The sequence below is a fragment of the Myotis brandtii genome, unplaced genomic scaffold, assembly GCF_000412655.1.
Source record: "Myotis brandtii unplaced genomic scaffold, ASM41265v1 scaffold493, whole genome shotgun sequence".
In the NCBI taxonomy this organism is placed as follows: domain Eukaryota; kingdom Metazoa; phylum Chordata; class Mammalia; order Chiroptera; family Vespertilionidae; genus Myotis; species Myotis brandtii.
Genome location: NW_005368827.1, coordinates 2,680,160 through 2,694,277, shown reverse-complemented (window position 1 = coordinate 2,694,277; position 14,118 = coordinate 2,680,160). Strand labels below are relative to the sequence as shown.

The 14,118-nt window shown below is 36.2% G+C and overlaps 1 protein-coding gene across 1 annotated transcript in view; it reads right to left on the bottom strand.

Moving 5' to 3' along the window:
* The window catches only part of LRP1B (low density lipoprotein receptor-related protein 1B), a 1,756,854-nt gene that overhangs the window by 682,476 nt on the left and 1,060,260 nt on the right, over positions 1 to 14,118 (bottom strand). Inside the window, exons 19-20 of the mRNA XM_014548045.1 lie at positions 9,072 to 9,152; positions 7,754 to 7,921 (exon numbers count right to left, since the gene is read on the bottom strand). Coding sequence (XP_014403531.1) covers positions 7,754 to 7,921; positions 9,072 to 9,152 — 249 coding nt within the window. The remainder of the gene's footprint in view (positions 1 to 7,753; positions 7,922 to 9,071; positions 9,153 to 14,118) is intronic.

Here is a 14,118-nt window from a genome sequence, read left to right as displayed (position 1 = left end):
TTCTTCGTATTTCAAATCTTTGACTTGATTCTTGTGATCCTCTAGTCTGCTGTTGGAACTCTGTATAATATTCTTTATTTCATTCAGTGTATGCTTAATTTCTAGTTGGTCCTTTTTCATAATCTCAAGGGTCTCACTAGATTTCTTGAAGGTCTCACTAAGTTTATCTGCAGTCTCACTAGACTTATTGAGGGTCTTACTAATTTTATCAGCAGTTTCTAGAAAACTCTTGAAAGACCTTATAAGTGTGGTTTTGAACTCTATGTCCAGTAGTTTGCTTTCCTCCATTTCTGTCATTTGTGACCTGTTTCTTTGTCTCCACATTTTTTATGCTTCCCTGTGTTGATAGAGTGGCTTTCTGTGCTAGCTGTCCTATAGGGCCCAGTGGCTCAGCCTCCTCAATTACCTGAGGTGGACACTCTTGGTGCACCCCTTTGTGGGCTTTGTGCACAGTCTTGTTGTAGTTAAGCCTTGATTGTTGTAGGTATCACTGGGAGAAATTGACCTCCAGGCCAATTGGCTGTGAGAATCAGCTGTGTCTGCAGCGGGAGAACTTCTGTGCTGGAGACACCCTTCTGGGGCAAGACTCGCATCAGTGGAGCTTTGGTGCTCACTGAGTCTGCCCCCTGAGTGTGTCCTTTATGGTTCCACAGAGCTGCAAACTGGCTGGTCCCACTCTGACCTCTGGGTTTCCTGGCTCCTGGATCTCTAGGGAGGTGCTAATCTAGCCTTTGCCTGAGGCTATCCAGCAAAAGCCGCCCTCGAGTTCCGACCGATTCCAGACAGTCCAGTTTCTCCCGTATGAGTCTGGGTCTCAGAGACTCGCCTGGAACTGGAGTTCAGAGCAGTTGGGAGCATGAGACTTCCTCCCGATTGAAAAAGACAACTGTGTCCTCAGCTGCCAGCCCTTTCCGTGTGCCTCCGTACCTCTGCACTTTACGTCCGCACCTTTTCTGAGTCTCAGTGTGCTTTTCTCTTTCCTTCTAGTTGTAGAATTTCCACTCAGCCAGCCTCCCTGTGGTTCTGGATGATGTTCATTTTGTCTTTTAGTTGTATTTTTGAAGTGGTTGTGCGAGGCAGCAATTTCGGGTGTTTACCTATACCGTCATCTTGGTTTCTCCTCTGTTTTCTTTGCTCTTGATATAAAAGTTGTTTGCAGTATTAAGGTTAAAATTTCCTTTAAGGAGTTATTTTGTTTGGTAGAACAAAAGGAGGCTTCTTATGGATAAATTCCACTAATAATTAACATTGTTTTGCTATCTCGGTATTAACATTCCTTAAGGAAATTAAACCAATCAGTGAGAGAATAAACTTAAGCCAGGTAATTTCTATCTTATTGAAAACAGATATTATACTTCTGTAAAACTAGATAGAGTCTACATTTATTTTAAAATGTATTCTATCCAGGGAACAATCCATGTTTTTAATAAAAAATTAGGACAGATGATTATCTGATTTTGCTGAGTCCATAACATAATTTCACCAAATTCAAAGCCAATAGTTTATAAATAAGGGGTCAGTTTGTTTTGATTGTGTGTTTTAGAAAATATGAATAGAAAATATCTCAGGATATTTCCATGAAAGAGAAACAAAACAGATGACTGAGTTTGTGTCCAGTATTTATTGCTATGTGGTTAGGATTATACTGTGCTGCTAAAAATATGATGGTTCAGCTAAGCTGAGATCTGAAGTAGACTGGAAGTCAAAATATGCTAGGTTTAAATTTCCATTCTCTCCATGCTTAAATGTGTAACCTAAGTCTTCAGCTACAAATCAGATTTTGATACCTGTACTTGTCTGAGTGGATTCAACCTCCCTAGGTAGGCTATTATCTGTATTTGTTTGGCAATACTTCAGACCTTACTGGATTTTCCTCAAAGAACTTGGCATAATCATTTGTTCCAAAATCCCTTCTGAAGATGATTTATGGATCAAAGATCTCAGTCTCAACATCTCTAACACAAAACATTATCAGCACCTTCTAGGATGCAACATATTGTTTTGTTGCATAAGGATAATTTCATCTACCTGAGATCTTTTACTCATCTGCACTATAAAATAACTGAACTAAATAATCTTTCAATTATCTTCCAGTTTCCTAAAATTTCTGAGTCTATAAGGTAAAATTTGTAAAGCAGACAAGTATATTATTTGGGTACCAGAAAATTTTCTCTATGGGAATGTCCACAGCTATTCCAACAAGGAAGTTCCAGAATCCAATATGTCAAGGAGAATTGGGGTGGGGGGGGGGCAGGGCGCGGGAAGAAAATAGAAAGAAAAGAGACCGACAGACTTACTGTGATTATTGAATGTAATGGCCCAGGTCCCTTCTAGTGACCTTTGGGAAATTTCATTAATGCCTTGCAATAAGTAGAAAAATCTTTCTTTTCCCATTTTAAAGGAAAATTGAGTGTGCAATTGAGAACAAGGGTGTAATTATTTGGAAATCATGTAAATGTTAGTTCATAGAAAATTAGAAAAAAAGAGAGAATAAACTCAATAGCTGCAAAAGCAGATATCTGGATATAGGAATAAAGAGCAGACACCCCGCCCTAGTAGGTGGGGCTCCGTGGTTGGTTGAGCCTCATCCATTGCACCAAAAGGTCATCAGTTTGATTTCTGGTCAGAGCACAGACCCAGGTTTCAGGCTTGATCCTCAGTAGGGGACATACTGATCTCTCTCTCTCTCTCTCTCTCTCTCTCTCTCTCTCTTTTCCTCTCTCTCTCTCTCAAATCAATGAAAAACATTTGAAAAATAAAAAGAGCTGACAACCTTTGTTTGAAGTTCCAACTATGTAATCATAGGCAAATATTTTAACTTAAATCTTATTGTGAGGATTAAATGGAATAACAAATGTAAAGTGCTTGTCAACTAATGAGTCACCAACTAATGAGAATATACTGTTCCAGATAAGACTTAAACAAACAAAGAAAATAATAAAAGATTAGAAAGACATCCTATTTTATTTTATTAAATCTTGGGTTGAAATTGCAAATATTTATTAGATGAATGAAATAAGTTACATTGTATTAAGAAAATGCACATGACCAAATCAGTGTACCTAGGTCTTGTTCATCTTCATGAAAACAAACTCCAGGATTTGGAGGTGAAGTGAGGAAACAGATAAAAGTTACAAGATAAATAAGACAAAACAAATAAAGGGTGAATTCTGTAAGTAAAAAAATTTTTTTTGAAGATATAGACTCTTTCTCTCAATAATTATTTACTGAGCATTCACTGTGCGGTAAGTATTGTACTTGACTATGAAACTACAAAGAAAGTTATTCTCGTTTCCTTATTAAATTTGGGAACAAGGAAACAGTAAGGTGAAAAAATCAATGAATAAATGATGAATGGATGAGGACAGAGCTCAAAAGGAAAGCAGAAATTTCCAAAGCAGAAGCAAAGTTAAATATCAACAGCAGAAAAATGGGAGCATATATGAGAGTGAATATTATTAATGTTATACATTTAACTGCCTAATGGATTTGGGAACTTGTTAAAATTATTATTAATAGATAAAAAGTGAAGGCCAAGCCCTGACCGGTTTGGCTCAGCGGATAGAGCGTCAGCTTGCGGACTCAAGGGTTCCAGGTTCGATTCCGGTCAAGGGCATGTACCTTGGTTGCAGGCACATCCCCAGTAGGGAGTGTGCAGGAGGCAGCTGATTGATGTTTCTCTCTCATCGATGTTTCTAACTCTCTATCCCTCTCTCTTCCTCTCTATAAAAAAATCAATAAAATATATTTTTTTAAAAAGTGAAGGCCAATACATTCTTAGTTTTAAATTTGCATATTATTTGTATTCAAAATATAAATAAGAGATCACATGTGTTCCAGCATCATCCAGTTCAGGCATCTAGTGCAGTAGGCAGTAAATATCCCCTTTTCAGACAGCCGAACAAAAGGCATTAAAGACAATTACCATAAATCTTTACTTTCTTCAAAGCAAAGGAAAATCTAATTCTTTGAGGGATATTTATGTTCTGTTTAGCATAAATTACAAAATTGAGGCAAAATCTATTCTAGGGGATATCTGTCCCCTTCTCCATCAGCTCCATGTTGAAACTATTTGATATAATTTTTACAATAATTTCAGAATGAAATTGCCCAGAGGGAATAGCTGTCTAATGATACTGAACAATTTTCATGTGTTTGCTTCAGAAATGCTTATTTTTTGGATGAAATATGATTGAGACTGTTCCCAAAGAGTATAAGAATGAAAGTTTACATAATTCACATGAATTAAACTGTCAACAAAGAGAAAAGATTAATTCTATGGAGCTGTATTTTGTAGATGTGACATATGTCCAGCGTTTTGTTTTTGTTTTGTTTTTTAACATTTCAGCCAGCGAGTTAAAGACTTGTAATAAAAGACTAGATTCTCGTTTTAACTTTATTCCTGATATCCCTACAAGTGAAATAATTTTTTTTTAAAACCTTTCAATGCTTAAGTAAATAGCCAGTACTGAGTCTGTAGAGGAAAATTCCTCATACCAAATTTTTGAGGTTCAGCCTCACCTATTTTTCCACTTGGAAAAAAAATGATTTACCCAGTAGATTTATAAATGGGTCATTGTAGAAATATATTTTACTGATCAAAGGATTCAGAATAAAAAAGAAACCAGAGCTAAGTGAATGAGAAACAGGCATTTAAACAAAGGAAAGAATCAATTTGCTCTATATTGTCTTTCTATTCCACTGTTGCTTGTAGTGGTTGTGCACACATGCAAAAGTAATTATGAAAATACAGCACTTTCTAGAGATATTGTGTTGATGTTGGGTTTTTGCCTCTCACTTCCAAAAGGAAGTTTGGAAGTGAGAGGAAAGAGCAGCACAACCTTAAGGGGAAGAGATAAGTATACATTAATTTAGAAGGGAACTTTTTTCATTTCTTCACCATGTTGATGATGAAAACAGTGATCATCACTATAGAAATTCTTTTGTTTGAAAGAAGTTTAGAGAGAATATGAATCAAACTTCAGTTCCAAAATTTTCTGAAGTGGAAATTATATCCAGAATGTTCCATGTCCTGGTTTCTCCTGCTCCCTTACTATTAAAAGTTAATTCATGTGTGTTTTAAAAACAATGTGAGTTGAGAAAAACTACACCATATGCTCTGCTTCCCCAGGCAGTGTAAAGCAAGGTGCTGAGCAATGACGCAGTGGATTTGATCAGTTTTGACAGCCACTCTTGAAATTCAAGCCAGAATGCCCTGCTCTTTCTTCCGCCTGAGGTTTGGGGACTGGATTACATGACTAATTGCATCAACTTACTACTTTACCTTGGCAAGGCCTCACAAACCCTGCATGTACAAAATGGCTTTCTGATCCCCTTGAGCATGCCTATGCGTCATAGACATTTTACAATGTCTGTGTCAGCATACACCGTCGCAATAATGATGGATAAAAGTATTGAAGTGCCTTTTGAAATACTCTGGATTGTCCTGCGCCAAAGTGATCCCAGCTTCTTACTTTCCTTCAATTACATAACCTGTATTTACCAAGGATAGTATTTGACTAGGGAATCCTAGTACCACTTGTAACCTGATAAATATAAATTAATTCCGGAAGTCCTCCTCATCCTCTGCTTGAAACATGTTCAAGAATCAAGTAGATTATCTGGGTCATTTCCTTAGTGAATTTCCATAATCATACAAAAATGCATGGCATTCACATGGATAGTACATCATTTACAGTGAACTATTAGTGAAATTGCAGTGCTCTACAGATGAAGGCCATTAACATTGAATAGTCACTGATTCCACAATAATTCAACCCCCCCAAAAACTCTGAAGAGTCTCCAGGGGGTGTGCCACCCACTTCAGAGACTCATGAGGCTAAAACAATCTTTCCAAAACTTCTTAATGTGCAATGAGCATTCTAACTTAAAGATAAATAGACATTGAAGAGACGGATGGGATTTTAAGTCTGAGATGAAAGTAAATTAACGTTGGGGCAATTTATCTTTTACAGAATATTATGGGGCAGTGCCAGCAGCCACAGATGTACACCTCATGAGGATCTTTAAAAGACATCTGTGAGGTAGGGGAAAAGGCAGTTTATATTCAAAATGTAATTTAGCAATGAAATGTCAACCACATCTCAGATGAATGTTTCAAATATACAAAGAAAAATTGAAAAACATATTTTCATTCACTTTTTCCATGTGACATTTTTTAAAAAGCATAGCTCATATATACTAGTGAACCAACTAAATTGAGAGGTAAAAGGAAACCAGAGTGAAATAATGAGGAGAAGGAGGGAGGGTTGGAGGGAGAGTTAAAGAGAGGAGAGAGAAGAGAAAACAAAAGGAATCATATCAAAGAAAATACTTCAGAAACTTTCTATTTTATAGGTTGTTAAATATTTACAAAAGACTGATATATCTCCTTGGAAAAAGACTGTGAAAATGATTGCTTTCTTATGATCACATAGTATAGGGTTCCCCTAACACTACCATTTAAATAAATCACTTTATTATTTGTCTGTTTGCCTGTTAGAAATTTAAAACAGAACAGAGACCATGCTTTCTTATCTTTTTACCTACCCTTTCAGTCCAAGCACAGTACCTGGCACATAAGTTCTCAGTAGATATTTGTGGAATAAATGAAAGGATGAATAGCGTTCTACTTTCAAATGTTACTGATTATATAAATGTTTGACAGCCTAATAGTTTTTTCCTGTTCTATTTGTACATGATTTCTAATTTATTAATATTTCCTTATTGTTCATCGCATTTACAAAGTAACTCATGCAAATGACAAGACCCAATTGCCCATGGATATGCTGAAAGTCATGATCATGATATCCTCCTCCATTAGCTAGCTTTCCAGAAAGTCCATCAGTTGGACTATATCACCCTTTAATAGGGAATTATTTTAAACCTTAAGGAAACAAATGTGGCGTGGAAATAAAAGGAAAATTATGCCTTTCTTGTTTTCTTCCTTTTCTTTTTTTTTTCCTTTTGGGATGGATTTGGGGTTTGGTCATTTAGAAGTTAGATGGGGGTTAAAATATAGTAAGTAAAGCATCTAATGAAACTAAAGCATTTAATGAAAGTAGGAAGTAAAAAACAGAGAAAAAGGTATTAAAGTATAAGGAGGAATTAAGGTGAGAAACCAGAGAAAGGAAAGAGTGAAAGAAAAGAGATCAGCACATTATTTTACACAATTTTATATACATATATTTTTTTTTCTGATAAGCAATGTATCTATATATATAAAAGGCTAACATTCTAAGTGTCCAACCGTCTGACTGGTCGCTATGATGCACAGTGACCACCAGAGGGCAGATGCTCAATGCAAGAGCTGTCAAGCTACAGTGACTTGCAGTGGCAGTTTTTGGGTGACACACCCTGAAACCAAAGAGGAGGGAGCCTGATTCCTTGCAGGGCTGCACAACTCCACCTTTAGCCGTAGGTTATGTTGTTGCTGGGGCACTGTCAGCCCCGAATCTGGTTTATTGCACACTTGTGTTTGCATTCCACACCCTGTTTGACAGCAACTTTGCAGAGTGCCCTCTTGCAATCAGGGACCCCTCGGGGGATATCAGAGAGCTGATTTCAGCCCGATCCCTGCAGGCCAGGCCAAGGGACCCCAGTCCCACCCTGCCAGCACCTTCTAATTAATTTCCTTTCAATGTACACGAATCCATGCACCAGGTCACTAGTTTTTACATACTATTCACTCTGAAATACTCCAAACATGATATAACTTAAGAATGAGATTGCATAGATTCATAAAATGACTAACCTTCCTTGGTACAATTGCTTTGGGTTTCATCACTGAAGTCTCCACAGTCATTGTCACCATCGCAGGCCCAATGGCCTGGGATGCATCTGCCGCTGGAACATCTGAACTGATGATCAAGGCAAGAGTGAACACAGCCGACTTCATCACTCCCGTCCCCACAGTCATCATCTGGAGAGAAACGTCAATGTAAACCCAGTGAAAACTGATCCAGGGAGAGACGTTTTATTACGAAATATCTAAGTGCTTTTTTCCCCTCATAGCTTTGTTTTGTTATTGAAAAAAGCACATCAAATCAGTGGTCAGCAGTTCCCATGAACAGTGGGAAATTACTTTCTGTTTTATATTGCTTCACTTATGATTTGATACAACTACTAAATTAAGAGGAAAAAATCCTGACTTTGAATATTGAAGCTTAATTTCTATTTCACTCAGAACTGATCAACCACTTACTGAATAAATCTAAGCAGCATGATATAATTATGAAGTGGGACAACAATGGTGACTGTAGGAATTTCATGAAATGATATAGTTAGCAACATAATTATTGTGGAAAGTTATTTTGACTACCATATCCATGCATCAGAATTTATATCTTCCATTCAATCCCTCATTCCCCATTCTCCAACCTGAGGGCCACTGTGTAACCCTCGCCCCCCCCCCCACCCCCTCACTAGCTCCTAAGTGTGTATTTACACTGGGAAATTGTTGTACACTACATTAGCAATAATTTATATTTTTTTATTAACAACTATTACGAAAGAGAAGGGAGAGAAATATAACGTGAAAACAGGTTACATTGAAATCAATAGCTGGGAATGCATCGATTATATCTAATTCATTTATCTGTATTTGGCATAATTTAGGGTGATAATACAAATGAGTATAAGAAAAAGCCCACATCATTTGCACATAAAAAAGCAAGGTGACAGAATTGAGACCATCTGGATAATTATATAAGAATTTATACACTACTCCATCCTGGGTTACAGAGCATTTTTTATATATACCTTGGGGAACCTGATTTGTCCAGGTCATTTCTTCAATTGTCCCCTTTTTACTTCATGTTTGCAGACTTAGACTGTGTCTGGCATAGTAACTGAAAACAAATGCCTATCACAGCCCCATGGGACAGATAGTGAGCTCCATTATCCTTAATGCTAATCCCTATCCGTGTACCAGCTGCCCTCTCACCACTCATTCCAGCCATTGTGCTTGACTCTGCACGCCTCTCTGCAAACCGCTCTGAAGGAGGCGAAGCAGCACAGACAGCCAGGCCCCCAATCAAATCAGTGCAGCACAGTGAACATTCGGTACTTGCCAGAGTCGCAGTGCCATTTGCTGCTAATGCACCTTCCACTTTTGCATATAAATTGAGTTAGTGGCTCACAAGTTGGGAATTCTGTGAAAGATATAAACACATCCAACAGGAAAGATGATATAGACTGTGCTTGACTTCATTGGTATCTCATTTGCTAATTTAATCAGAGCTCCACTCCTATTTTTCCACAAACGATACAGAGGAAACATTAGATAAACACATATAGTGACAGTGACTTCTTGAGGACATAGGATACACGTACTTTTAATATCCTTTAAATGAGCACTTTCCAGTGACTGAAAACCAAGGAGAATCATCTGATGAAGGACTTTTTGGATTCATGGTATTGTGAGTAAAAGGAAGAGATGTCAGCTGTCTGCACCAAGGGACTCAGCCTCCTCTCAGAGAGAAACAGCTGGATGAAGCTCTATGCTCCAGTGCTACAAAGTCATGTGCATATGTTTTAAGAGAAAAAAGGCCTTTTCTGAATACAGAGAGCCAAAGTAGGAGAGTTAGATCTAACTTTGCCTCTGAGAACTGTCAACATCATAAGTTGAAAGTAAAAACAAAACAACACAACTCAATAAAATTAGTTTAGTTGTTATATACATTTTAGAATAAATTTAACTTTTTGAATACTGAAAAGTATGATTAGAGCCTAAGTGTTATTCAAAGATAGATGTAAGAAGGAGGCAATCACTGATATATAGAGATGTAAGACTATATCAAAGGATAGACTATATCATACAGCAAACCAACAAATCTTCCGACATAAAAAAAAAGTATTGGCAAGAAAAATGAAAATGCCCAACGTGTGATTTAATCAATACTTCTAAGAGAGTTTTCTTTTGTTAACTGACAAGATAATGAAAACTTACATTTATGTTTCAAGAATCAACATGAATGTTGCCCAAATATGTTTTCTTCCTTTGATAAGTATATCTGATGTTTAGAAGCTGAACAGTAGACATGCAACAAAGTACTAGTATCTACAAATTATGGTTCAATGAGTAAACAACTAAATGCAGACTCTAAGATATGATGAAATCTAATTTTCAAAAAAAGCAACTTCCCATAATTTTGCATTTACAGTAGGTCCCCGGGTTACGTCGGAGATCCGTTCCTACAGCCCGACATAACGTGATTTTTGCTGTAAGTGGGAACCCACCTACATAAGCACCTACGTCACTCACATGGAGCACAGACACAGCAGTAATGAAGTGAAAACAGTAAAAAACATTTAAAAGAAAGATAACAATTCCTGACCTTTACTTGTGGTAAATAAATAATAAAAAACATAAAGCACATATGTACATATGTCGAAATGACGTAACTTTTTTTTTTATAAATAAATGGGAGATGGCGACATAATCACAAAACGATGTACATCGAGTCAGACATAAACCTAGGACTGACTGTATAACTGGCTAATACACATTTTTAAGTCTCTCTCCTGTAAACTTAGAAGCATATAAACCAACATCACAAGCTTTACAAGAAAAAAACTGCCCCAGCATTTGGAAATTTCTGATATTTGGTGGGTATTTTACTGGTTAGAATATTTTCTATTTGACCTTTAAGATTTTTTTTTAATTTCTTAGATTCTAATTCTAAAAAAAAAGTAAAAAAAAATCTGAAAATTAGCTCCCAAAGGGTAAACAAACAAACAAACACCCTACAAAATGAATAAGATAATCTAAAATCCTGTGTATCTTCAATCTTTAACAAAATGAGTCATACCCCTCTACCCACAGTGGTCATGAGAAACATATATGTGTATAATATGTTTTTAAATAATTGCATATCATTTCTGATTTATTTTTTTACATACTACTGAGTTACATCATTTCTCCTGGTAACCTCATAGTCTGAATTCGTTTATAGGACCCAGAGTAAAATTATATAAAGAAAAAAACTTGGAAGCTCAAAGGGCAAGTCACTAAAAAGAACAAAGGCATTAACTGAAGGGACACGTGTAAGAAAATAAGTTACTAATGTTTTATTCCTGTTTTGTTATCAAAGCAGTGTGACCTTTGATAAATCACACAGCTTCTCTGGTTACAGATTCTTGGTTTGTAACATGATCTCTTGATCCTCTAAGTTCAAAAGACCAAGAAGTCAGGAGAATCCTCATTGAAAAATGCACAACAGCCAGAAAGCCATTAATGCAGCAAACTCCTCCCCCCAAAAACAAAACAAAACAAAAAAACAAACAAAAAAACAAACAAACCAGGGTTCATCACCTGAATAACTCCTGGGATTATCACAGCATTCCAATAGAACACAATAACTGAATTTCAGAAAAAAAAGAACAACAACCAAACGCTTGTTAGCAAAGAAATGTTAAAGTTATATTTGGCTCTTCTCTGTTTATTAGTGTAGTCAAATGTGCCATACTATTTATAAAGAGTTCCATCAAAAATTAAATCTAGGGTCATCAGAAAATTTAAATATAGGGCCCCTAATTTTTTCCACTAATGGTGGAAAATACTGTATCTATAATTCTTCCATATTCTATCCTGGTACCTGGTGGAGATAGAGAAATGATGTCTAATGATAATATATTTTACCCCTAAAAATAAAACAAAACCAAAGTTCTTAAAATAAATTTAACATTGCCCTTGTCCTTCTGTATTAGCATTAATTTAAGAGTTTAAATTAAATATTTCATTTTCTTTTCTGGATCCTTGTTCTAATAAAATAGCATTATGAATTTTTATGGAGTATTAGGCAAAGGTTTTAATGTTATAAATAATATTTTCTTTCTTGATTGTACATAAATATAATTTAACTTTTGATCTTCCTTGGGCCACAAATTGCAGGACACTTGAAAAGATTACCCGATTTACTCTGAAAAAAAGAAAAATTATGAACTAAAATGGCTTACATTTTATCACACTACAATTACAGCAAGAAAACTATATTTTATTTCTGTAGTTACTTCAAGCTCATCAAATATTTATTATGGATTAATGGACTGTTAAAATTCTTCTATTTTTGCAGGTAGTGTGCTCAATTTATCTATTATATCTTTCACTTAAAATTTATTGCCAGGTTATATGTATGCTATTATGTAAATTACAACAATTTTCCCTCTCTCTCAAGGGCAATCATGGTTGGTATAGTACTTATATTTATCCAGTATACAAAGCTTAGAAGAATGTTTCCCAATGAGGTAGTTTTCAGATCCAATTTATGTTTCTTTCCTGTCTCAGCTCATTTAAGCCCTAAGAATTTTCTTTCTTTTTCTTCCTCCTTGACCAAAAAATAGATATTTCTAAGTAACTTATTACTGAAGTCTCAAAATCCAGTTTTCATAGGTTTGAAAATATTAGTTCACATTCTATATATGTGAATTTGACCTTCATGATTAAGTATGTGGAGATTCAAGTTAAAATAAATAGCAAGGTAGGAACATTATAGGGCTCCTGGGCTAGAAGAGTATAAACCTGAAAGAGACTATAATATATTATGTATTATTATTTAGTATTGAGTATGATGTACTAGGCTAGCCACATGTAAGTATTTCCTACATTCTAACCAACAGCCCAGGAATTGTTATTGCTAACCCCATTTTGTAAAAGAAAACAGTGTAACATGCCTGAGGATACATTGTGTAAACAGTAAGTGTCAGAGTGAAATCTGACTGATTCCAACATACATTATTTCTTCATTATACCATGCTGATAATACAGTCTTAAAAAAAAGATAGAATATTTTTGAAAAAGGTGAAAAATTTAATTCTTTCTATGGCTTATCCCTTCCATTAAACCTAATTCTGATTTTTACCTATGTAATATGTAATTAAATATAGCTATGGGAAATAACGCCTTTTAAAATTACACAGGTTATAGGAATATAGCTTTTGAGAAAATATATATAACATTTCTTGTTACTGATACTAGTTGTGGCTGTTAATACTTGGTACTTACACAGGACACACTTCAAAAATTCAATAAGTACATTAATTTTGGAAAAAATCATAAGAGAACAGTGTACCACAAATTGTCCTAATTTTTCTGCTCTTTCATTGTTGTTACATAAAGACTCATTGTATACATCTTATATAATGTTGTATATAGAGAATATAGGCTTTGTAATTAGGCAAACATAAGTTTAAATTCTGGCCTTATTACTAACTAGAGGCCTGGTGCATGGATTCTGCACCAGTGGAATCCCCTGGCCTGGCCTGGCCTGTGGGGATAAGGCCAAAAACAACTCTCTGACATCCCCCAAGGGGTCCAGGATTACGAGAGGCTGGTTCTTGGGTGATACACTCCAGAATTGGGCTCCCTCCTCTCTGGTTCTGGGTGCATCACCGGAGAACCACAGCTGCCAAGTCACTGCAGCTTGGCATCTCCTGCGTTGAGTGTCTGCCCCCTGGTGGTCAGTGCACATCATAGCTACCGGTTGGATGGTTGAAGGATCAGATTTTCGCTTAGGCTTTTATATATGTAAATTAATTTGTGACCTTGAGCAGGTGCTTAACATCTCTAACTCCAGATTCCTATTCTGTAAAATAGAGTGAAAAGCTACTTCAAACTTTTATTCATTCAAAATATTTTGAGAACTTTACAGCAGATAGAGTTCTAATTTTTAGAGATACATCACCTAGAAAGAATGAATGAATGACTAGTATTAGCCACTGGGAATACAATGTTCAACACTCATTTCTCAGAGTGCTTACAGTCTGGTAGGTAAAAGCATTTATTATAATTTAAAAAGTGATTTCAATATCCTATCTAATAAAAGAGAAACATGGTAATTAGCGTACGACCACTACCCTTCCCATTGGCTAATCAGGGCGATATGCAAATTAACTGCCAGCCAAGATGGAGGCCGGCAGCCAGGCAGCTGGAAGCAAACATGAGGCTTGCTTGCTTCAGTGAAGGAGGACTCCAACATTTGCCGCCTGCCTTGCCTGCCTCTGAGCTGGCAGTTTGAAACATTGTAACAAATATAGAAGCTAAACAAAACCCCAGAAACCAGCTTTCAGCCGGCCGGTATCTCAGAGCTGAAGATGATACAGTGTTTCGATTATAGAACC